General features: G+C 39.5%; 1 protein-coding gene across 1 annotated transcript in view; it reads right to left on the bottom strand.

Moving 5' to 3' along the window:
• The window catches only part of FANCD2 (FA complementation group D2), a 65,773-nt gene that overhangs the window by 44,551 nt on the left and 2,020 nt on the right, over positions 1-19,202 (bottom strand). The window contains exons 3-18 of the mRNA XM_044451315.1: positions 18,307-18,444; positions 17,455-17,522; positions 16,798-16,901; positions 15,838-15,901; positions 15,351-15,403; positions 14,745-14,823; positions 14,224-14,348; positions 11,927-12,014; positions 10,842-10,946; positions 9,382-9,482; positions 7,170-7,278; positions 4,737-4,772; positions 3,694-3,837; positions 2,778-2,912; positions 881-1,012; positions 75-182 (exon numbers count right to left, since the gene is read on the bottom strand). Coding sequence (XP_044307250.1) covers positions 75-182; positions 881-1,012; positions 2,778-2,912; positions 3,694-3,837; positions 4,737-4,772; positions 7,170-7,278; positions 9,382-9,482; positions 10,842-10,946; positions 11,927-12,014; positions 14,224-14,348; positions 14,745-14,823; positions 15,351-15,403; positions 15,838-15,901; positions 16,798-16,901; positions 17,455-17,522; positions 18,307-18,444 — 1,589 coding nt within the window. The remainder of the gene's footprint in view (positions 1-74; positions 183-880; positions 1,013-2,777; positions 2,913-3,693; positions 3,838-4,736; positions 4,773-7,169; positions 7,279-9,381; positions 9,483-10,841; positions 10,947-11,926; positions 12,015-14,223; positions 14,349-14,744; positions 14,824-15,350; positions 15,404-15,837; positions 15,902-16,797; positions 16,902-17,454; positions 17,523-18,306; positions 18,445-19,202) is intronic.

Consider the following 19,202-nt stretch of genomic DNA (forward strand, 5'->3'; position numbering starts at 1 on the left):
CAAACAATCTTACTGATCTAGACAACTGCAACTGTGTAGAGGGAGTGACTCCAGGGTCTCCAACTTTCACTCACCTGAATGTGGCTGCTCTTGTGCCCTTGGCTGAATGCTAGCATGCTAAGAATGTGGAATAGCTTCCGGATTTGGTGTGGACTTAAATTGTCCATATAATCTAAAATGCTCTGAAAGAAAAGATAATAAAATACTCCACATCTGCATGATATATTCTGATACCAGAATTTCCAAGTACAGCAGGCAAAAAAGATCATCTAGATTGGCTTCTTCAATATGCAGGGTGAGCTGAAGATGGACAACTGTCCTATTTGCAGTGGACCACCAAGTGCTTGCTGGTTGCTGAGATTCTTCGAAAAGAATGCAGGACCGGACAGACCTTAGCAAACCAGCAAGACTCTTCTGATGATCTTGAGCAAGGTGCATCCTCAGGTTGCTCAGCATACAGGCAAGGTATGCTTTAACTGATATGCATTCTTGCTTTGAAAGACATGTTAGCTAGCCATGGGGATTCTAATAAAAGAAAAAGTAGACCCTTGCTATGCATAGACTCTCACACCTACAACTCCATTTTCCATTCTTAATCACAGGGAGATTTTCCATCAGAAGGTGAAAAGAGTTCTTAAGATCATCTAAGAGTCAATGAAGATTGAGGTCATCCACTCCTGCAGCATGTCATATACTTAACTGCTCTTGGACTTCCATAAACTAAGCAGAACTGAAAATATGGCTAATATCTGTAATATTCTAAACTGCTATTTTTAAAATGTGTTCTTTTTAAACTTCCTCTTCTTATGCATGACTTTGAAAGAGAAGTTTTTAAGGGACTGGCTCCGGCATTAGTGCTCCCAGCTTTGGCCATCCTTACCTTCAGAAATACTGCATATGGAATAACTGATGAAGTATGAAAAGTCACCAGGTCAGTTAGCATATCCAAAGAGACATCTACTTCAATATCATTCCCTCCACATGCATGAGTAACCAGGGCACCCACAATTTCCTGCAGGGACAAGTACAGGAAAGAAAAAGTGAGAAGTATAACAGTCATGACAGAGGCATGAGAGAATAGCACTCATCTGGCAGTCTGACTGCTGATGACATTCAGCTGAAAGCCCTTATGTTTGGCTTTTCAGCTATTGGTTAACATGCAACTTTACAACCATATTAGGTGGCTTCTAAAGAGTGATAAGAAACTTCATAGGATTTTCTTAATTAACTAAGGTGTGACAGCTGCTACTGGGGAAAGGGCCTTTTTAGTGGTGGCATCCCAGAGAGACTCATTTGCTGTCTTGCTTATCACTTTTCAATGTCCAGTAAAATCCAGTTAGTTTACCAGGCTTTTTAAATTTGGCCATATTTAAGGCATTGAATTTTAGATCTGCTTTACTAATACTTTGCATCTTTTGCTTAAGATACTGTTTTATGTGCTGCAACTCACTTGTAATATCACAGTTCATTGTTTTATTGTTAGTATATTTCATAGTTTAGAGTTAAAATATTAAAACAGAACAACATTATTGGGCAGCGCACAAGTACTGTAAGTAAGTATATATGAAATGGTTTGGAAAGCAGGCATTATTATTATTATTATTATTATTATTATTATTATTATTATTATAATAACATTTCTATGCCGCCCCTTGCCGAAACCTCGGGGCGGCTTACAACATGATAAAATACATTGAAATACAATAGTACATAAACTAGAGCAAAATGCAGATCAGAGACATGTTCCTCAAAATGGGTAGTAGGCATTCTAATGTAAGAAAAAACCTGCTTTGGAAGAGGCTATGCTAACCTAGTCTCCCTTCTCTCTCTTAGTTACTGGCAGCATTAAAATATCATAGGCCACTGGATATCCACTTCTCATTTTGATATTTACATAGAAGTAGAGATTTACATAGACTGAGAGATTCAGGTGGGCCAAACCTACCTGAAGCTCCTGCCTTAGGATAGTGATTACTTTTTAACATTGAGTAGAAAATAAATATCTAAACATCATATTTACATTTTTAAACTATTTTAATTCAAAAATTTTGTTCATTGTTACTGAAAAATTTGGTTTAAAATTAAATCTGAATGCAATGTGAACAGATCGTATTTTATATTCATCTCTTAAAACTGAATTCATGACCTCATGTCAAGTGCATTTAATTCAAACCTGATATAGATATATATAGATATATGGAAAAAATATCTGACTTTCCAAGGTCCAAGTGTTGCAATTACACTACATTGCTCATGCATGTATTATTGTGAGAAATTATGAATATTCATTACTATTGAACAGAATGTGCATATTTGCTTCCATTTTTCAAGGATGTACTGTTTTAAGCCAGTAAGTACCAGTCTTGCTTTTGGGAAGTCCTCAGCACTTAGCCCACAACCCAGCACACTAATTCTGTACTAAACTGTAGCCATTTTCTTCAACTATTTGCTTGGTTCCTTTGCATGAGCTGGGCGGTGCCTACTTAAAATATTAATTTATATTAATATTTTAACCGACCTCCAAGCAGATAGAATTCTGTAGTGCAACAGTCTTGACATAAGCTACATGACCAAAGTTATGGATCAGGCTTCTAGAATCCAAGCTTTAAGTACAAATATATGAGCTTATGTAATAGAATGTACTTTCTACCCTACTACATTAGAACCAGAAGCAAACAATGGCAGGGAGGAACTTTAATCTTAAAGAAATTGCACACATGCACAGACAAACATATACATTTCACCAAGCAGAGAATGGAACTGGTGTGTCACTATACCTGCTGGCAATATGCATCAAAAGTTGTGAATGCTTGCTTGTACAGACAGCTGCCGAAAGAGACAATACTGGGATCTGCCGAATGTACAAAACTCTCAGCCAATGACAAGATAGTGGGAAAGAGGTCTCTCATAACCTGAGTGCAGGCAGAACAAACAGATATTTAACTGCTTTGCCAAATTTCTATCTCACTCTATGATGAGGTATTTTACAATTCATTGCCCAGATAAGATCAGGAGTGATTCCAGAAAGCAATTTGGCACCTCATATATATGATCTAACAAAATACTAAAGTGATTCATACAGACATGCATAAATAGACAAACTTGTATTTCCAAAACTAATTAAGGGTGCAATTCTAGGCATGTTTAGGCAGAAAAAAATTCTATGGCTCTTAGCTTGGCACATCTGGCTATGTTGACTGGGGCATGCTGTGAGTTGTAGGACTTTTATCTTCATAACATGCACAGGAATGCACCTTAAGTTTCTCTCTTTGTTAGATGAAAATCAGCGACTAGAAAATCAGTGTGGGTGGGTTCATGCGTTTAAGGCTGCCTATTTATTATCCAGATGTCTGCCTAAGAACACCTATCCTGCCATCAGTTCCAAGAAGCACATTGCAAAAATTCAGAGCACATAAATTTACGGAAGTCCACAATGTTCCAAATCCTAGCGCTAAGCGTCATTCTTTTCTTATGTAGAGCCAAGGAGGAGGCAGTTGATATCCATTTCTGAACTTGAAGCCACAACTACCATAAGCACAACTATAAAAGCCTCCTTCTATCACCTGCTTTACATTAACCATGCAGATAAAAAAAGGTGCGGCATAATGTGAACTGAAGAACAGTCTTGCAAATCTGAGGATGGATGATGGAATGGAAACACTCACCAGGGTGATCAGCAGCACAAATACTCACCAGTGTGTGGTACCGAAATGCATTCCGTGGCAACTGCTCTTGCACCTGCCCTGCCCGGATCTTGCTCCTCAACACTTTCTCAATTTGCTTCTTGTTCTTGGCATTAGTAGCATAGATTATTAGCAACACAATCAGATCCATAACCTTTTTGGAAATAAAGCAACAACTGATCATGCTAAAGTTATCGACAAGCAAGAAGGATCAGTCAAGTTATTAAAAAAATGAAATGAATGCACAATACAGAATCTGTGGTATTTTGCACAAAATTCTGAAAACATTTTCATTGTATCTTTAAAGTGGCATACTCTGCACATTCATGATGTAGAAGGATGAAAAGCATGCATCCAGTATTTACTATAGACTAAAAAGCTTTTAATGGTTAAATCAGGAATTAATTCATAAAGCTTATCTTCCTATCCCTGATTTCTTCTTCCACAGCAAAATTTCTTAGGAGAAAAATGACCCATTTCTACAAATAAACAGGTTTCTGGGCATTTAGAAGAATGATGAAAAAGATACACAGACATGCATATTTTGAAGAGCATGCATAACAGAATCTGACAAGTCTTTAGCACAAAATCCTGGTCCCTTGGCCACAGTACGGAAGGAATCTGTCTGCCATTACAATTATAGGCACCTGTTGACATGTACAGGCAGAGATCCCACAATTTAATCATCTGAGACTGATGACTCTAGTAGCAGTGAGGCAGTGTATCTGCTCTGGGTTTCAGTCTGAACTTTTGAGGAGCTGTGCAGGGTTATAAGCCCCAGCCCCAAAATACTGGATGGGGAAGCTTTTTCATTCCAGAAATTCCAATTTGGGAAGAGTCTCATGGGTAGCATTCCAGCCTTAGGAAAAACAAAACACATGGTATGGGGGCCAATGGCAAATGGGAGTTCCTACCAATATGGGTATTTCCCACCAGCCATACAAAGTACTGATCATTCCTACATGGATCTGCTCAGGAATACGCCCCAGTATTAAAAAAAATTGCTGTGAACTACCTTCCGCTATTGAGTGCCATATAAAATAAATTAAGTACCTTATGCTCAGAGGCAGAAGAAACATTCTCAATAGCCTAGAACACAAAAGAAACAGTTGCCAATGTTGTATAATGAGTGCCCAGTGCAAAAGACCCAAAGAACATCATAAATCTGCTGCTGACGGGGACTGGGCGTTATGTTCACATGACTCCAGTGCTCCGTCAGCTTCACTGGCTCCCCATTGAAGTCCGGGCCCAATTCAAGGTGTTGGTAATGACCTATAAAGCCCTAAACAGCTTGGGTCCTGGTTACCTGAAGGAGCGCTTACATCCATATTTGCCCAGTCGCCCCCTGAGATCGGCGGGAGAGGCCCTTCTCCGGGAGCCCTCCGTGAGAGAAATTAGGAGGGTGGCTACTCGGAGAAGGGCTTTCTCAGCGGTGGCGCCTAAGTTATGGAATGCGCTCCCCAGAGAGGTCCGCCTGGCGCCGTCGTTATTTGCTTTTCGGCGCCAGGCAAAGACCTTTTTATTTAAGCAACATTTTAAATGCTAATACAACTGAATTTTATCTGGCCAGGGCGGCTTATTTTATAATGTGTGTTTTAAATTATGATCATTTTATATGGATATTTTAACTTATTGTTTTATCTAGTGTTGTAAGCCGCCCCGAGGCTTCGGCGAATGGGGCGGCATAAAAATGTTTTAATAAATAAATAAATAAATAAATAAATAAATAAATAATAAATAAATAAATAAATAAATCTCTCCAACAGCACATCTATCTGCTGACAGCTAGATTTATATTAAATCCTGCACAAATCTGATCTAGAGGAAATAGTTCTTAGTGAAAACCTAGCAGAACTCTCCTGCCACAGATTCTACCATCTTAGTATACAGGTCCTGCTGTCGATATATGGAGTAGGGCCAGGGAGGAGAAGCACATTTGAGTGCCTTTGCTATATGAGCCAGAATACTTCTGAACCTTCTCAGGAAATGCCGCCTCCTTCGGGAGTCTAAAGGGCTTGCAGAAAGTGGTCTCAGTTAAGAGAAACTCTTCATTCTTTGCCAGGCACCCAAACAGGTAAGTGTGTGTGGTGCAGAGAGAAAGTTGTTATAAAGACAGTGTCACTTCATTTCAGGCATGTGTCATTACTGGATTGCCCGATACAGGTTTTTAGCAGCAATACTTCCTCTCGTTCTTGCCCTGTATTTTTACCTTTTGCAACAAGAGTACTACCATCTTATTTTGGCTATTTAGGAAAGGAAAACAGTATTCTAATTCATTCTGAATTTCAGGGATGCAGTAGTTATTTTCTCCGGTGTTTTACTTCTGTGTTGTTAGTTGTTTGCATTGCATTTTAAAATACCTGCATTGTATTTTAAATCTTCAACTGCATTTTATTGTATTGCATTTTAGTCTTTTAACTGTTTGGAATCCATCCAAAGAACCTTTGTTTTTTGGTGGATTTAGAATATACTAAATAAACTTGAAGACTTATTAACATCCTGTGCAGGGTAGGAAGAGCAGCAGAGGCAAGCTATGGCAATCTGTCCTTCTGTCCTGTATTTTTTTTCTAAATAAGCTTTTTTCCCTATCTAGAAAGGGCATTCTTGCAGTGGCAGAAGTTCCAGTCAGTCTGCTCTTTGGCCTCTCTAGTCTCAAAATGCCTCATTTTCCCCTTCTCTATGTTTCTGATCTCAGAAGCCAAGTGGCACGGTCCTTTCTAAGTTGGCTGCAGAAGTGGGTGGATCTCTAACCTCCCCTTCTGAGGTCGAAGTGTGGTTTTCAACCCTGAAGGAGGGACTCAAGACTCTGACCTGAGGAACCATCAGACACTGCTTAGAGACCACAGGCTTACTCCTTAAGTCATATGCAGGTAGCAACCAGGTTGGAACTCAGAAATGAGGTGTGAGGACAGATGAAGGTCCTCATGAAGGTCCTTAACAATGCAATCCTATGTATTTCCAGTCAGAATAAAGTCCCATTAAAATTTGGTCGGATGTACTCCCAATGCAGTGGATACAGGATGGCAGCCCGAGATACTGTGTTGACTACAGGAGCCCTATAGCACTTTAAAACACAGTTAGGAAATGTTACTGAATAATACTGAATAGGAAGCACAGTTCCACAGTTGCCTGGTTCCAGGCTGTTCCTCCCCAACAGTCTGGGCACAGCATATGGGCTATCAGCAGGGCATCAGGCTACTAATGCCTGTTTCTTCACTGTAGATGTTTTTTGGTGTGCATAGCTCTGCCAATTTTTTCTTTCTCTTGCTGTGTCCACAGCATCACTCTTTTCAAATGTGCATATACATTCTCAATTCAGCCACAAAACAGTTCCGTTAATATCTTGTGTTTCATCCTTATGTGTTCAAGGATGAAAATAGTTTATGACAGATTTGGATCAAGTCTAAAGTACAATATTGTTTTACAAAAGCTGAATGTAAAAGGACAACATGGCAAAAAGGAGATACATAAGAAAAACAGTCTGACCTTCACCCAGCCTTCTGAAATGGTCTTCTGGTATTTAACAGCTGACTTTATAACTTCAAAAAGGAGCTTGACACAGTCCTGGTTAACACTTGCTTGGTTTGCAGGTAGACTGAAAAGAAGCACAAAAGGGAATAGCACTTCCAGCATCTTAACAACAATGTTACAGCACATAGCACTGATTCAACATGGACCTCAATGGCAAAATTACACAAAGAAATCCATTGGCAGAGATGAAGTAGAAAAACATTAGGAACAATGAACTGTAATCGTCTGAGTGAAGGTAGAGACGACAAATGAAGAGAGAATGGTACTGCCCAAGGCAGAGGAAATACCAAATAAACATAGAACAAATAATAACTGAAGGAGATACAACAATTGCACTAGGCATGGATGGAAGTATACAGAGATTCTCTAACTGGTATATGTCTAACCCTAACCTAGGCTATATGTTTCCTAGCATCAGTCATCCCAATTATGGACTGGCATAGTATGCCCCTCAGATATTTGCAGTTGCTAGTGGTGAGAAGATCCTCTACATGAGAGATAGAAAAACTATTAGTTGGATCCAAAATTAGCTGCTAAATCAGACACAAAGATTGCCCATCAATGGCACCGTCTCAGACTGGAGAGAGGTAACTAATGGGGTGCTACAGGGTTCTGTCCTAGCCCCAGTGCTCTTCAACATCTTCATTAATGATTTAGATGGGGAACTACAAGGACAAATAATAAAATCTGCAGATGATACAAAACTGGGTGGAATAGCAAACACCCTAGAAGATGGAATGAAGATCCAGGGCAATCTTGATAAACTGGGCTGAAAGCAACAGAATGAGAATCAGTAGGGACAAATGCCAGGTCCTCCACCTAGGAAAAAGAAACCAAATGCATGAGTACAAGATGGGGAATATGTGGCAAGACCCTCGAGTTATTGTGGACAACAGGCTAAGTATGAGGCAACAATTCGATGCAGCCACAAAAAGGACAAATGCTAATTTGGAGAGCATTAACAGAAGTATTACTTCCAAATCACAAGAAGTAGTAGTTCCCCTGTACTGCTCACTAGTCAGACCTCATCTGGAATATTGTGTCCAGTTCTGGGCACTGAGATTTAAAAATGATGCAGAAAAATTAGAAGTGGTCCAGAAGAAGGCAACAAAAATGATCCAGGGTTTGGAAACACTTCCCTATGAAGAGAGACTGGGCATGTTCAGTCCTGAGAAGAGAAGGCTGAGGGGGCCATGAGATCACTTTATAAGTACCGCAAAGGCTGCCACAAAGGGGAAGGTCAAGATCACTTCTTGCTGATACCAGAGTGTAGGACAAGGAATGATCATTTCAAGTTGTGACAACCCAGATTCAGGCTAGATATCAGAAAAAGTTTTTTTTCACTGTCAGAGCAATTCAACAGTGAAACCAGTTGCCTAGAGAGGTGATGGGCTCTTTTACACTAAAGACATTCAAGGTGAAACTGGACAGTCATCTAAGTGCGATGGTGTAAAATGGTGTCCTGCAACAGCAGCGGGGTGGACCCAGTGGTCTTCATGGACCTTTCCAACTCTGCTATTCTACGATGGGGACAATTCTCATGGCAAATCTCTCTATGCATTACTTTTATTATATGGCACTCACTCCTACACACATAATGGTGCCTGCAACGTGTAACCTAGCTCCACAATTCACAAGCTTATGACCCTTAGGAAAATGAGGTCCCTGCGGCAGATATATGTATACAGATATACCTTTTCTTTTCCCCAACATTTTAAGGTTTAAAATAAAAGATTATGCTGTGCTTCACTTTATTTTATTGTAAGACCATCCTGAGACTCTCAGTAATAGGACAGTATAGAAAATCCCTTTGAAATAAATAAATAAATAAATAAACTGTCAGATGTTTCCAAAGGATCAGATAGAGTGAGTAATGGAGGCCAGTACTACAGCGCAGCCAGAAAAAAATCTATGATGGTGGTGCTAGTTTGGCTAGAGAAGAGAGAGCACTTAAACAGCGAGATTTAACCATGAGTGGGTTTGATAGGAGATGAACTGTTGGCCACATCTAAAGTCACCAGAGATCCAGGAATAGAAAAAGAGCAGTACTAGCTGAACAGTATTGCGTTTCTTCATAATGTGCTGCTGCAGTATTGAGCAGAGTGCTCACATGCTGCCCCAGCAAGGCTCAGGATGGGTTTAACGTCACTTGGCATCACACACAAACCTTGCCTGGGGCTGACTCCTGAGTTTGCTCTGCGAAGCCTGAATCCATGGTAGTGAAACACAGGAGTCCAAGTCAAGCTTCTTACGAAGGCCAGAAATTACCTGCAGAACAGCAGTGCATATGTTCTCACATCAATCAATCAATCAATCAATCAATCATGGACACAGACAGCAATCACATTTCAAGGTGGTAGTTAGGGAGAAAAAAAATAGAAGTAAAAGAAAAAGCCTATAAAGTCTACTGTAAAGCAGACATTTAAATCATTTTATAATTGTTAACATTTTTCTACACATGTATTTAACACTTTTTTTAACTGGGAATAGGCTATTTTTGCAATTAATGTATTTTATAACTTTTTTCCTTTTATGGAAATAAACATATGAACAAGAAGATAAGGGGAAAGTATATGGTCGCTGGGGATGTTTAAGAGCAATGTTTGGTCTAAAACTTTTGTCTGCAATATGATGCCTCTTCCACTTCTATTTCCACTTTTCTACCACAATACAAAAACCAGGTAGCTTGTTAGACCTCTCACCTGGATTATTGCAATGCACTCTTCATGGGGCTTCCCTTGAAGATGGTCCAGAAACTTCAATTGGCCCAAATAGGGTGGCTAGACTGCTTACAAGAACTAGCAGATATGATCATATAAAGCCAGTCCTCTACCATTTCCAGTGACTCCCAATTGAGGTCTGGGCCCGATTCAAGATGCTAACACTAGTGTTTAAAGTCCTAAACAGCTTGGGGCCAGGGTATCGAAAGGAGTGCCTCTTCCTGTAAGAACCTACTTGGCACCTTAGAGCTGCATCTGATTTCCTTCTGAAGGAGCCCACTCCTCAGGAAATAAGGAGCATGGCGGCAAGAAGAAGGGCCTTTTCTGGAGTGGCACCCCGACTTTGGAATGTGGTCCCCAGAGAGGTTTGCCTTGCATCCTCTCTATATTCTTTTCAGTGTTAAGCAAAGACCTTTTTATTCCAACAGTACTTTAATTGTTAATCTGTTTTAATAGTATTTTAACTATGGAGTATGCCTTTTTATGAAGTTATTAGTTCTGTCAGTAGCACATTTTATGTTGGTAATACTGTGTTATTGTAATTTGTAATTTTTGTTTTTATACTGGATTTATTGTTTTGTTACTGTAACTCTCCCAGGGAACAATGTGGCTAATACAGCAGGTTAGAAAGCCAATAAACAAATAAATAAGAAACGGTTCATGTTTCTAGAATGATTATAAGGCATTTCCTCTTTAGCCAGAATTACACTCTTGTCTGCCTAAGTAAGAGAAAAGGGATTTAATGCAACCAGAAAACTTGACTATGACTCCAGATATGCTGGTCTATGTGGTTGCTCAGATGCAGACAGAAAGCAGATATCTGAGTGCTTATCCCAGCATGGAAATCTTTGCATTCTGAAAGAACACTCATGAATCTGTCTCTGCGGCTTAAGGATAGGTTCCTCACCTCTATTGCATCAGTGGCCTTGATGGAACGAAGAATAAATTTAACTACTACAGGCAAATCTTCCACTTTTACAGCAGCTACTGTGACCATGATAGACTGGCGTACCTACGGGGAAAGCAGCAAATTGTTCAGTTGTAAGAATGAGAAAAGGCAAAAGATTTATTTATTAATGCATGCTTCCTATAGGCCCCATTCCTAGGGCTCCTGACAGATTGCAATGGATCATTCACACAGGCTAAATAACACTTTCTTTTTGCTTGCATGCATTTGCATGTAGATATATAATACAGAGAAGAGTGTGTGTGCGTGCAAGTTAAAACAAGGTATTAGAACAAGGGTAGGCAGAGTCTATGGGTCTGGGGACTAATTCCACCAGAACTCACTGGGGCCACACCCATCTTTTCACTGAAATTGCTATCATGCCACCCTTGTTGCCACCAAAATCCAAAAAACAAAAACAAAACAAAAAAAGGGAGCATCAATCTTTCAGGAAAGCAAAAATGCACTCCTGGGCCCCTTCCAGGACTAAGATTCTACTTTCCAGCAAGGCATGCTTTCCTTGTGTGCTACACTTTGAAGGAAAACTATAGGGAATTTTACTGCTGCTGTGGTGGCTAATTCAACAGCAGGAGTGAGGGTGGAAGGCAACAAGGGCCACAAAAATGCCTGGGAACACCTCCTCCAACATTAGAACCAAAAAATCACATGTGCCCATCCTCCCCTTTAGAACCCAAAATAATCAGCAAAAGAAAGAAAAACATTTTAGAGGTTGCTCAAGCCTTCCCAAAAATGCTTAGAAGGATCATATGACTCTCCAGAGGAAAAGAACACAATGGTTATGGCACAATCAACACCATCGCCTCCTACCCAGGTTCAATATGCAGATGGAATTATCAAAAAGGAGTTCTTAGCTGATCTGAGAATGTGATATTTTTAGCCTGGACAAATTTAATTCCTTTTGCTTCTTCCTGTGCTGCATCTCACATTTTTATGTACCAAGAGTACATGGTTTCACTTGTATAGTTACTTTAAAAAGCACTTACTTCTTGCCTGTGAGCCTTTCCATGTAACACAAGATTTCTTACCTCAGACAGAAGTCCCAGATCAAGATTCAAACTAGAAAGAGCATCCAGGATTGGAACAGTCAACTCAGTCTTCTCTTTTAGCAAGGAACTGAAATGTAAGACAAGCATACATACTTTGCATATATGTGCAACACATAGGAACACACCCAAAGTGGAGTATTAACTACAATCTATTCAATATAACTAGATAGCATACTAAAAAGCAGAGACATCACCCTGCCAACAAAAGTGCGTCTAGTCAAGGCTATGGTTTTCCCAGTTGCAATATATGGCTGTGAAAGTTGGACCATAAGGAAGGCTGAGTGTCAAAGGATTGAGGCCTTTGAATTGTGGTGCTGGCGGAGACTCTTGCGAGTCCCTTGGACTGCAAGATCAAACCGGTCAGTCCTAGAGGAGATCAACCCTGACTGCTCTTTAGAAGGTCAGATACTGAAGATGAAACTCAAATACTTTGGCCACCTCATGAAAAGGAAGGACTCCCTGGAGAAGAGCCTAATGCTGGGAACAATAGATGGCAAAAGAAGAAGGGGACGGCAGAGGATGAGGTGGCTGGATGGAGTCACTGAAGCAGTTGGTGTGAGCTTGAGTGGACTCCGGGGGATGGTGGAGGACAAGAGGGCCTGGAGGAATGTTGTCCATGGGGTCACGATGGGTTGGACACGACTTCGCAACTAACAACAACAATTCAATATAAATTTACATGGAGAATTATTAATAAACCGCTAGGTAGAGTTTTCCAATTTTTTAGCAGCACAAAAGGTACAAAATTAACTAAACCATCCTGAGACTCTAGAAGAGGGACGTTTTATAAAAGCTTTAAAATAAACAAATAAATATTACAGCTGTTCTAAAATAATATACCACTTGCCAGCTTTTGTTATTTACAAGGAATAGCAACATCTTTAAACACTTCAAGTACCTCACATAGATTATTTTAGTAATCTTTATAACACCATTATAAAATGGTGTTCATTCAAAGAAAGACAGCAGCTCAAAGCAGCCAGCAAGAAGATGCAGTGTCATGCATGAAGCTCCGACAGAAGCACTGACTCATGAGGAGGACTTGCACTTGACGACCAGTGTCCAAGAAGCGACCCCACAACTCAGCGTAGGGACAGCAGAGCCAGCTGCTGCGTCTTCCTCTGACTCCCAACACGTTGAGCAAATGCCTGGTCCTTTATTAGAGCCAGGGAGTCATGAGAAAGAGGAAGCTGTGAGTTCTATGCAGAAAGAGGCAGAGCAAACTGCCTCTTCCCCCATGATGCTGATCTCCCCGAGTCAGAAACAGAAGACACAGTAGGCCTTGTGGATTTTTCAAAAGCTGAGAACAGGAGGATTTTACGTAGATATCAACAACGGCAGATTTATTACGTAGGGGGGAGGAAAGGCGTGACTTGGGAGAATGATCCCACTTGGGCTTGGGAAGAGAAGCCATTAGGGGGTTAACATCTGTATAGCAAGGACTGCTATTAGAAAGCTTATCTATAGAGTTATAAATCTTGTAGACAATTAGCATTAAAGGACTTTAGTTTTATTGCTGGTGAATGTGTGGATTGTTTACATACTGGGCTGGCAAGACATCACATGCAGAAAGGTTTAATAAAACACGGTCAGTTGATCATAGCATCATGTATTAGCTAGAAGTTCTTCTTGAGGACAATAGGAACCAATTCCAATATTATAGCATCCAAATGGAAAGTAATATATTTGCACACAGCATTGCACAATCCAGCCATATACATATATTAGCAATATGTAAGGTTCTAAATTTTGGACCCACATTATGTAACACCATCGTGCTTGTCAGTATGGTTTGTGTGTGACATGCATGCGCACACACACCTATCTGCCTATCAAACAAGTTTTTAAATACACAATAAAATAAAGAAAAATACTATGAGTTTCTCTTGAAGTGGTTAGCTATAAACCATAACAAAAACAGAAAAAACCTTTAGAGTTTAGCTTTCAGCTACCAGCACAAATAAGAAAGCATGCAAAGAAAATAATGTTCATTGTCAAACAACAGAACACAAAGTAATTGTTATATTAGGGACTTTTTGCTTGGAACTATGTGATAGGTGTTTATATATTATACCTCCCCCATACCCAGCTTTTTCAACCATTGCTCATGACTGATGTGATACATGACATTTGGTTTCCAGACACTTCAGCATCCTGATTCCCCTTCTTTAGACATGTGCTAGTTTGTCTTTGTTCACTTATGCCAGATCAGCTGGGCAAGCTAACAGAAAATTTCATAAAGAGTAAAACATAAAACATATTAGAATAAAACTTACCCAAGCTCTTTGGCAATTTCACTATGTTGGGAATCTTCCAGGATTTCTGGCAAGCTTATGATAATGTCATGTTGGATTGGTGGAGGAGAAACACAAATCATTTCCATGATTGTTGATACGAGACCCTGCAGGTGACAGCAGCATCAGAATACACAGGAACAGCACATTTCCCTAACATTGACGGCTTAAATATAGCATTAACAGAGAAGCCAAGGTATTTACGCTATGTATACACGTGAAATGGAACTTGGAAATATATTACATAGACTATTTACCTTACAAACATTTAGCTTTCCCTTCCATTTATTTGTCTAACCCCCATTTAAAGCCATCCAACTGCTGGCCATCACTATATCTGGTGGTGAACATAGCTTGATTTCTCCATAAGGAGAATAGCAACACACCACAAGTTATGTGCTGTAGGAACTAGCACATACCTAGCATATTGTTAATGCTCAATGAATATTAAACGATATCAGAGTAGAAACAGAGTACTGATTGATTGCAGTGGTAGTACTTGCCTTGTTGTCAACTATTCTGTCAAGCCATTTTAACTGACTGACAATGAGTCGGGGCAAACTGAGTCCATCACTGCCCACACTGAAAGATCAGAAAAACAAAGAGTGGGGGAAAAGATCAAGCATAGCTATCGCCCTTTTTTAACTACTGACAAAAATCTTGAAAGAAGCCAAAGCAGGATGCAATGATGCACTGCTTATTCCTCTCTAAAAGCATCCCAAAATCTGATTCATCAAAAATAACCTTTTCTTTAACAATTTCTGTTGGGAATAATGGTACTCTGTCATGCTATGAAGAAACCACTTTAGGAGATGCAATAACACTGTGAAATATTCTAGTCTAGTCTTGTGCATAGCATCAACAAAGTTCACAATGACTGATTTATTTATTAGGCCATTTAAGATTTTCATTGCAAAGCAGGTAAGAATCTTGTGCATCAAACCTCAAATTTTATAGAATGCTCAGAACCTTGGAGGAAATATTTATACAACTCCATTTTTTATGGATGGATATGACCCAATTTGGGGTATTGCAAGAAGTAATTAAAAATTGATAGCTAGAAAATCAACAATAGCCCACGTTAAAAATTAAAGTAGCAAAGCACTAACCTTTCATGAAAAAATTCAGGGAGTTTTTCAAATAGCAATCGTATTACGGCAGGCTTCCAAAGAGAAAAAGTTCAAAGTGTTTTGAGAAAATTATAATTGCCTTGTGTTAGCACACTTTTTACACAATATTATAGCTCCAAATCTCATCCTGTAAATCTCCTCTACAAAATGCAAGAAATCTTCCTCAGTAATTCATGGTATGCAAGGATTGGCCTCTCACTTCATGCTGGACTTTGGAGAAGAAACAGCAATAAAATGAATTTGTGTTCTTTTGTCCTTTCTCTGAAGCCCAGCACAAAGTGAGGCAAGCCCCCATCCCTCACCCAAATTCTCTGTACATCCAAAATATTCAGGGGATCAATGATGAATACAAATAATTAGCTGCCAAAAATTATGGATATCTACTGCAGTTCATGGTTCTGCTATTTTCTACATGTGAACACCAGACAGACAAGAGAAGATTAGAATGACTGAGTAGTAATCTTACCTGTAATATCTCAATTCCAAGGAGCAGCTTAATGAGACTTTCACAATATGAATGGATGCTATTACTGTAATGGACAGAGATACTTGAGCTCTTTAAGTAAAGGAATGTACACAGATATCATAAATACATTTATAATAAAAGAGTATGCCTGTCAGTCAGTAGTGCCAAAACTGTGAGACTTAAAAACCTGAAACGTGGCATGCATACTAAGGAGATGCCAGGGTTGTGCACCCTGGGATTATTTGGTGGTTTTTTAAATATTAATTAATTAATTAAAAACATTTCTATGCCGCCCCCCATCGCAACAAAGCCTTGGGGCAGCTCACACACACACACACACACAAAAATGTGTCAATGCATCTGAAGACAGCAATACCACCTTCAATCACTGGGTGGCAGACCTGCCTATTCATTGCAAAGCTTTGCAGACAATGTAGTTTGAAGCCAAGGACAAATAGACACACACACACAAAAATGTGTCAATGCATCTGAAGACAGCAATACCACCTTCAATCACTGGGTGGCAGACCTGCCTATTCATTGCAAAGCTTTGCAGACAATGTAGTTTGAAGCCAAGGACAAATAGAGGGATTGTTATAAAGCAGAAACCTCCCCACTGCTGTGGGATGCACCTTACTCAAGAGACTGGAATGAGCAGATCCCTTCCCTCAGGGAGTTTCAGAGGTATGCCACGACAGGGACAGCAGTAGACATGGCTTCATTTAGATGGAATAGGCACAGTGTGCCCAACTCTGACAGCTGTGTATGTTTGAAGTCCCTATCTTTTGTTTTTTTTGTTTAGGAGTTGACCTCTAATAGGTGTATCTGTAATTAAGTTTTATTCCCCTCCCCACTCCCACCAAAATTAAAGTTCAGGAAACTCCAATTTCAATCCACTGGGTCGTACACTGCCATATAATTATACCATGCAGGGAGGAAAAAATAAACTTTTTCATTGACCTTGTATCCTGACTTTGTGCAGGAATGCATGGAAGAAGACAATTCCTGAACTGATCTCTGTTTTCAATGTGGGATTCCAAACCACTAATTAACTCCTCAATGATCTAACAGGAATAAAGGAAAGCAAGAAAATAAAGACCAAGCTATATTCCTGACTGTAAATTACAGCAAAACACTAACACACAAATGGGAGACAGAAATTTCTGCTCAATGTCTGTTCCTCTTGAACTTTATGAGAAATATAAAATAATTCTACTTTGTACATTATTAGGCTTCCCTGTAAAATCCACACACTCCTTCCAAACTGTTAGCAGATTCCTAAGTGAAAAAACTCTCTATTGATCTTCAAGGCATTTATCTTTTTCTCTTCTGTTCTACTTTGATTGCAATTCACATAGCTAAAATCTTAGGTCACTCACTGAAGTGAATGGTGTGAGAAACAGATTCAAAGCAACATCTGAACTTAGAAACAAAGCGGTGGTGATGAGTGCCTGTTCAAAGTTTTACATTTTTCCATTTACAGAATACAGAATAGTCTTGAGTTGTTCTCCCCCCCCCCCCCCCGCTTTGGAAGTCAGAATCATCATAAAATGAGCCTATTAAATTTCAGGTACATCCTGTGATGTTTAGAAACATCCTGCGATGTCAGGTTCATACCTGCGGATAGGAAGGGTGCTTTCTCAAGGCTTGATGTAACTTCTTCTGGAAAATTGCTCCATCCACAGCTATGGAAAAGTATCAGAGCCAAACAGTGTCACACTCAAATCAGAATACTCTGAAAGTGCCACCTTCCTCCCTTCTTTTATTTTCTCCAAGATGGACAAAATTGCACCAGGCAAAGCTCTCCCCAGCCTATAGGTGCAGTGATAGTAGGGTACAACTGTAGCTCAGTGAAAGTAAATAAATACATTTCTGGCAGGGCTACTTTATATTTAACAATTGCAGCAGAAAATCAGCAAGGTGATGCTGTATTTGCATGCTGAAAATAACATTCACTGATTCTTTTTCTGTTTGCTATACAGCTACTGAAGGCACAGAAGCCCACCTAGAAAAACATGACAACCTTAAATGAAAGCAATGCTGCACCTGTTGCATGTCTATCTTAAAGCTGCTAAAGGTACAGAATTTATCTCACTAAAACAAGGGAGCAAAATAATGAGTTCTCCCTCAGACAATCTGCTATTTCTGTTTCTTTGCCATTACTTACAAATACTTACAACTATCTAGAAATATCAGAAAGGGAAAGAAACAAGCATGCGTAACTTGCAACTGAGTAAACTGAATGTAGTTCTCCTTGCTGAAAATATCAGTAGTGCATTTATATAGACAAATCTCTGCTAATCCAGACACACCATAACACAATCTTTAGTTAAACTTAAACGATCATGATTAAATGGAGCACTTCTTCAGAACTGTTGACAGGAAATCAGTGTTGATGAGATGGAACTCAGTGATTGGCACTTAATTTCCTTTTAGCATAACTGTTACCATCAGCACAAAAATCTGTACCTATTTCATTCTGGCTTTCTCCTGCTCTCAGTATAATCCCTGCTGTCTTCAGGAGCTTTCCAAATGCACTGTTGCTCTCTACAACTTCATCTTGGGCAATGGCTTTTTTCTTTCCAGAGACTCGAGGTTTTTTTGTTTCTAAGATGGAAAAGTTAAATGTCATAGTTGGGAATGATAATTCTTAATATAACTAACTGAACTGCACATTAACTTTTATGCAAGAAATTCCACCAACATTTTGGGAAAATGAAATCAAAGAAACATGTATCAAGGACAAAGCATGAGAGTAGTCAGTAAGAGATATTATTCAGGAAGAGGATAAAAAGTGCAATCCCCAGAACATTTGAGAGATTTGTGGTTTGCAGTCCAAATTATAAAATTATTTCTTACACAGGATCTGCACATCAAAGGGTATTAAAGTGAAATCACTGGAGTTTAAAAGTGCTTAGCTTTTTAGCTTGTAAATAGCATTATTACAAAACCATATGATGCTTTCAGGATCTGTAAAACATGACTGTAACCTGAGACTTCAGATTAAAATTGTGTAATATTATATACAAGGCAAAACCCAGCCAAAATTCCCCCAATTCTTCAGAGATCACAGGGAATGCAGAGGGACTACATGTGGGAGAAGAGGATTGGAAAATCCTGCTCTGTTCAAGGTATGTAAGCTGCTGACAGAATGGCAATCTTGGAACCAACACAAGGTCAAGAATAATTGCCAATTCAATGCTCAGTAGTAGCACTGAAGCTCATTTCTGTCACACTGTTCCTGAGGTCCTAAGAATACTTCCAAACTATTGTGCAGTATCTAAGAGCTACAACCATCTTCCATTAAGAGGAGATAGGAGCAGGAATCATCTCCAGAACGCATGGAAGAAATCTGAGAGACTTCA

The sequence above is a fragment of the Varanus komodoensis genome, unplaced genomic scaffold (assembly GCF_004798865.1).
Source record: "Varanus komodoensis strain SLA01 unplaced genomic scaffold, ASM479886v1 scaffold6_2, whole genome shotgun sequence".
NCBI classification, from domain to species: domain Eukaryota; kingdom Metazoa; phylum Chordata; class Lepidosauria; order Squamata; family Varanidae; genus Varanus; species Varanus komodoensis.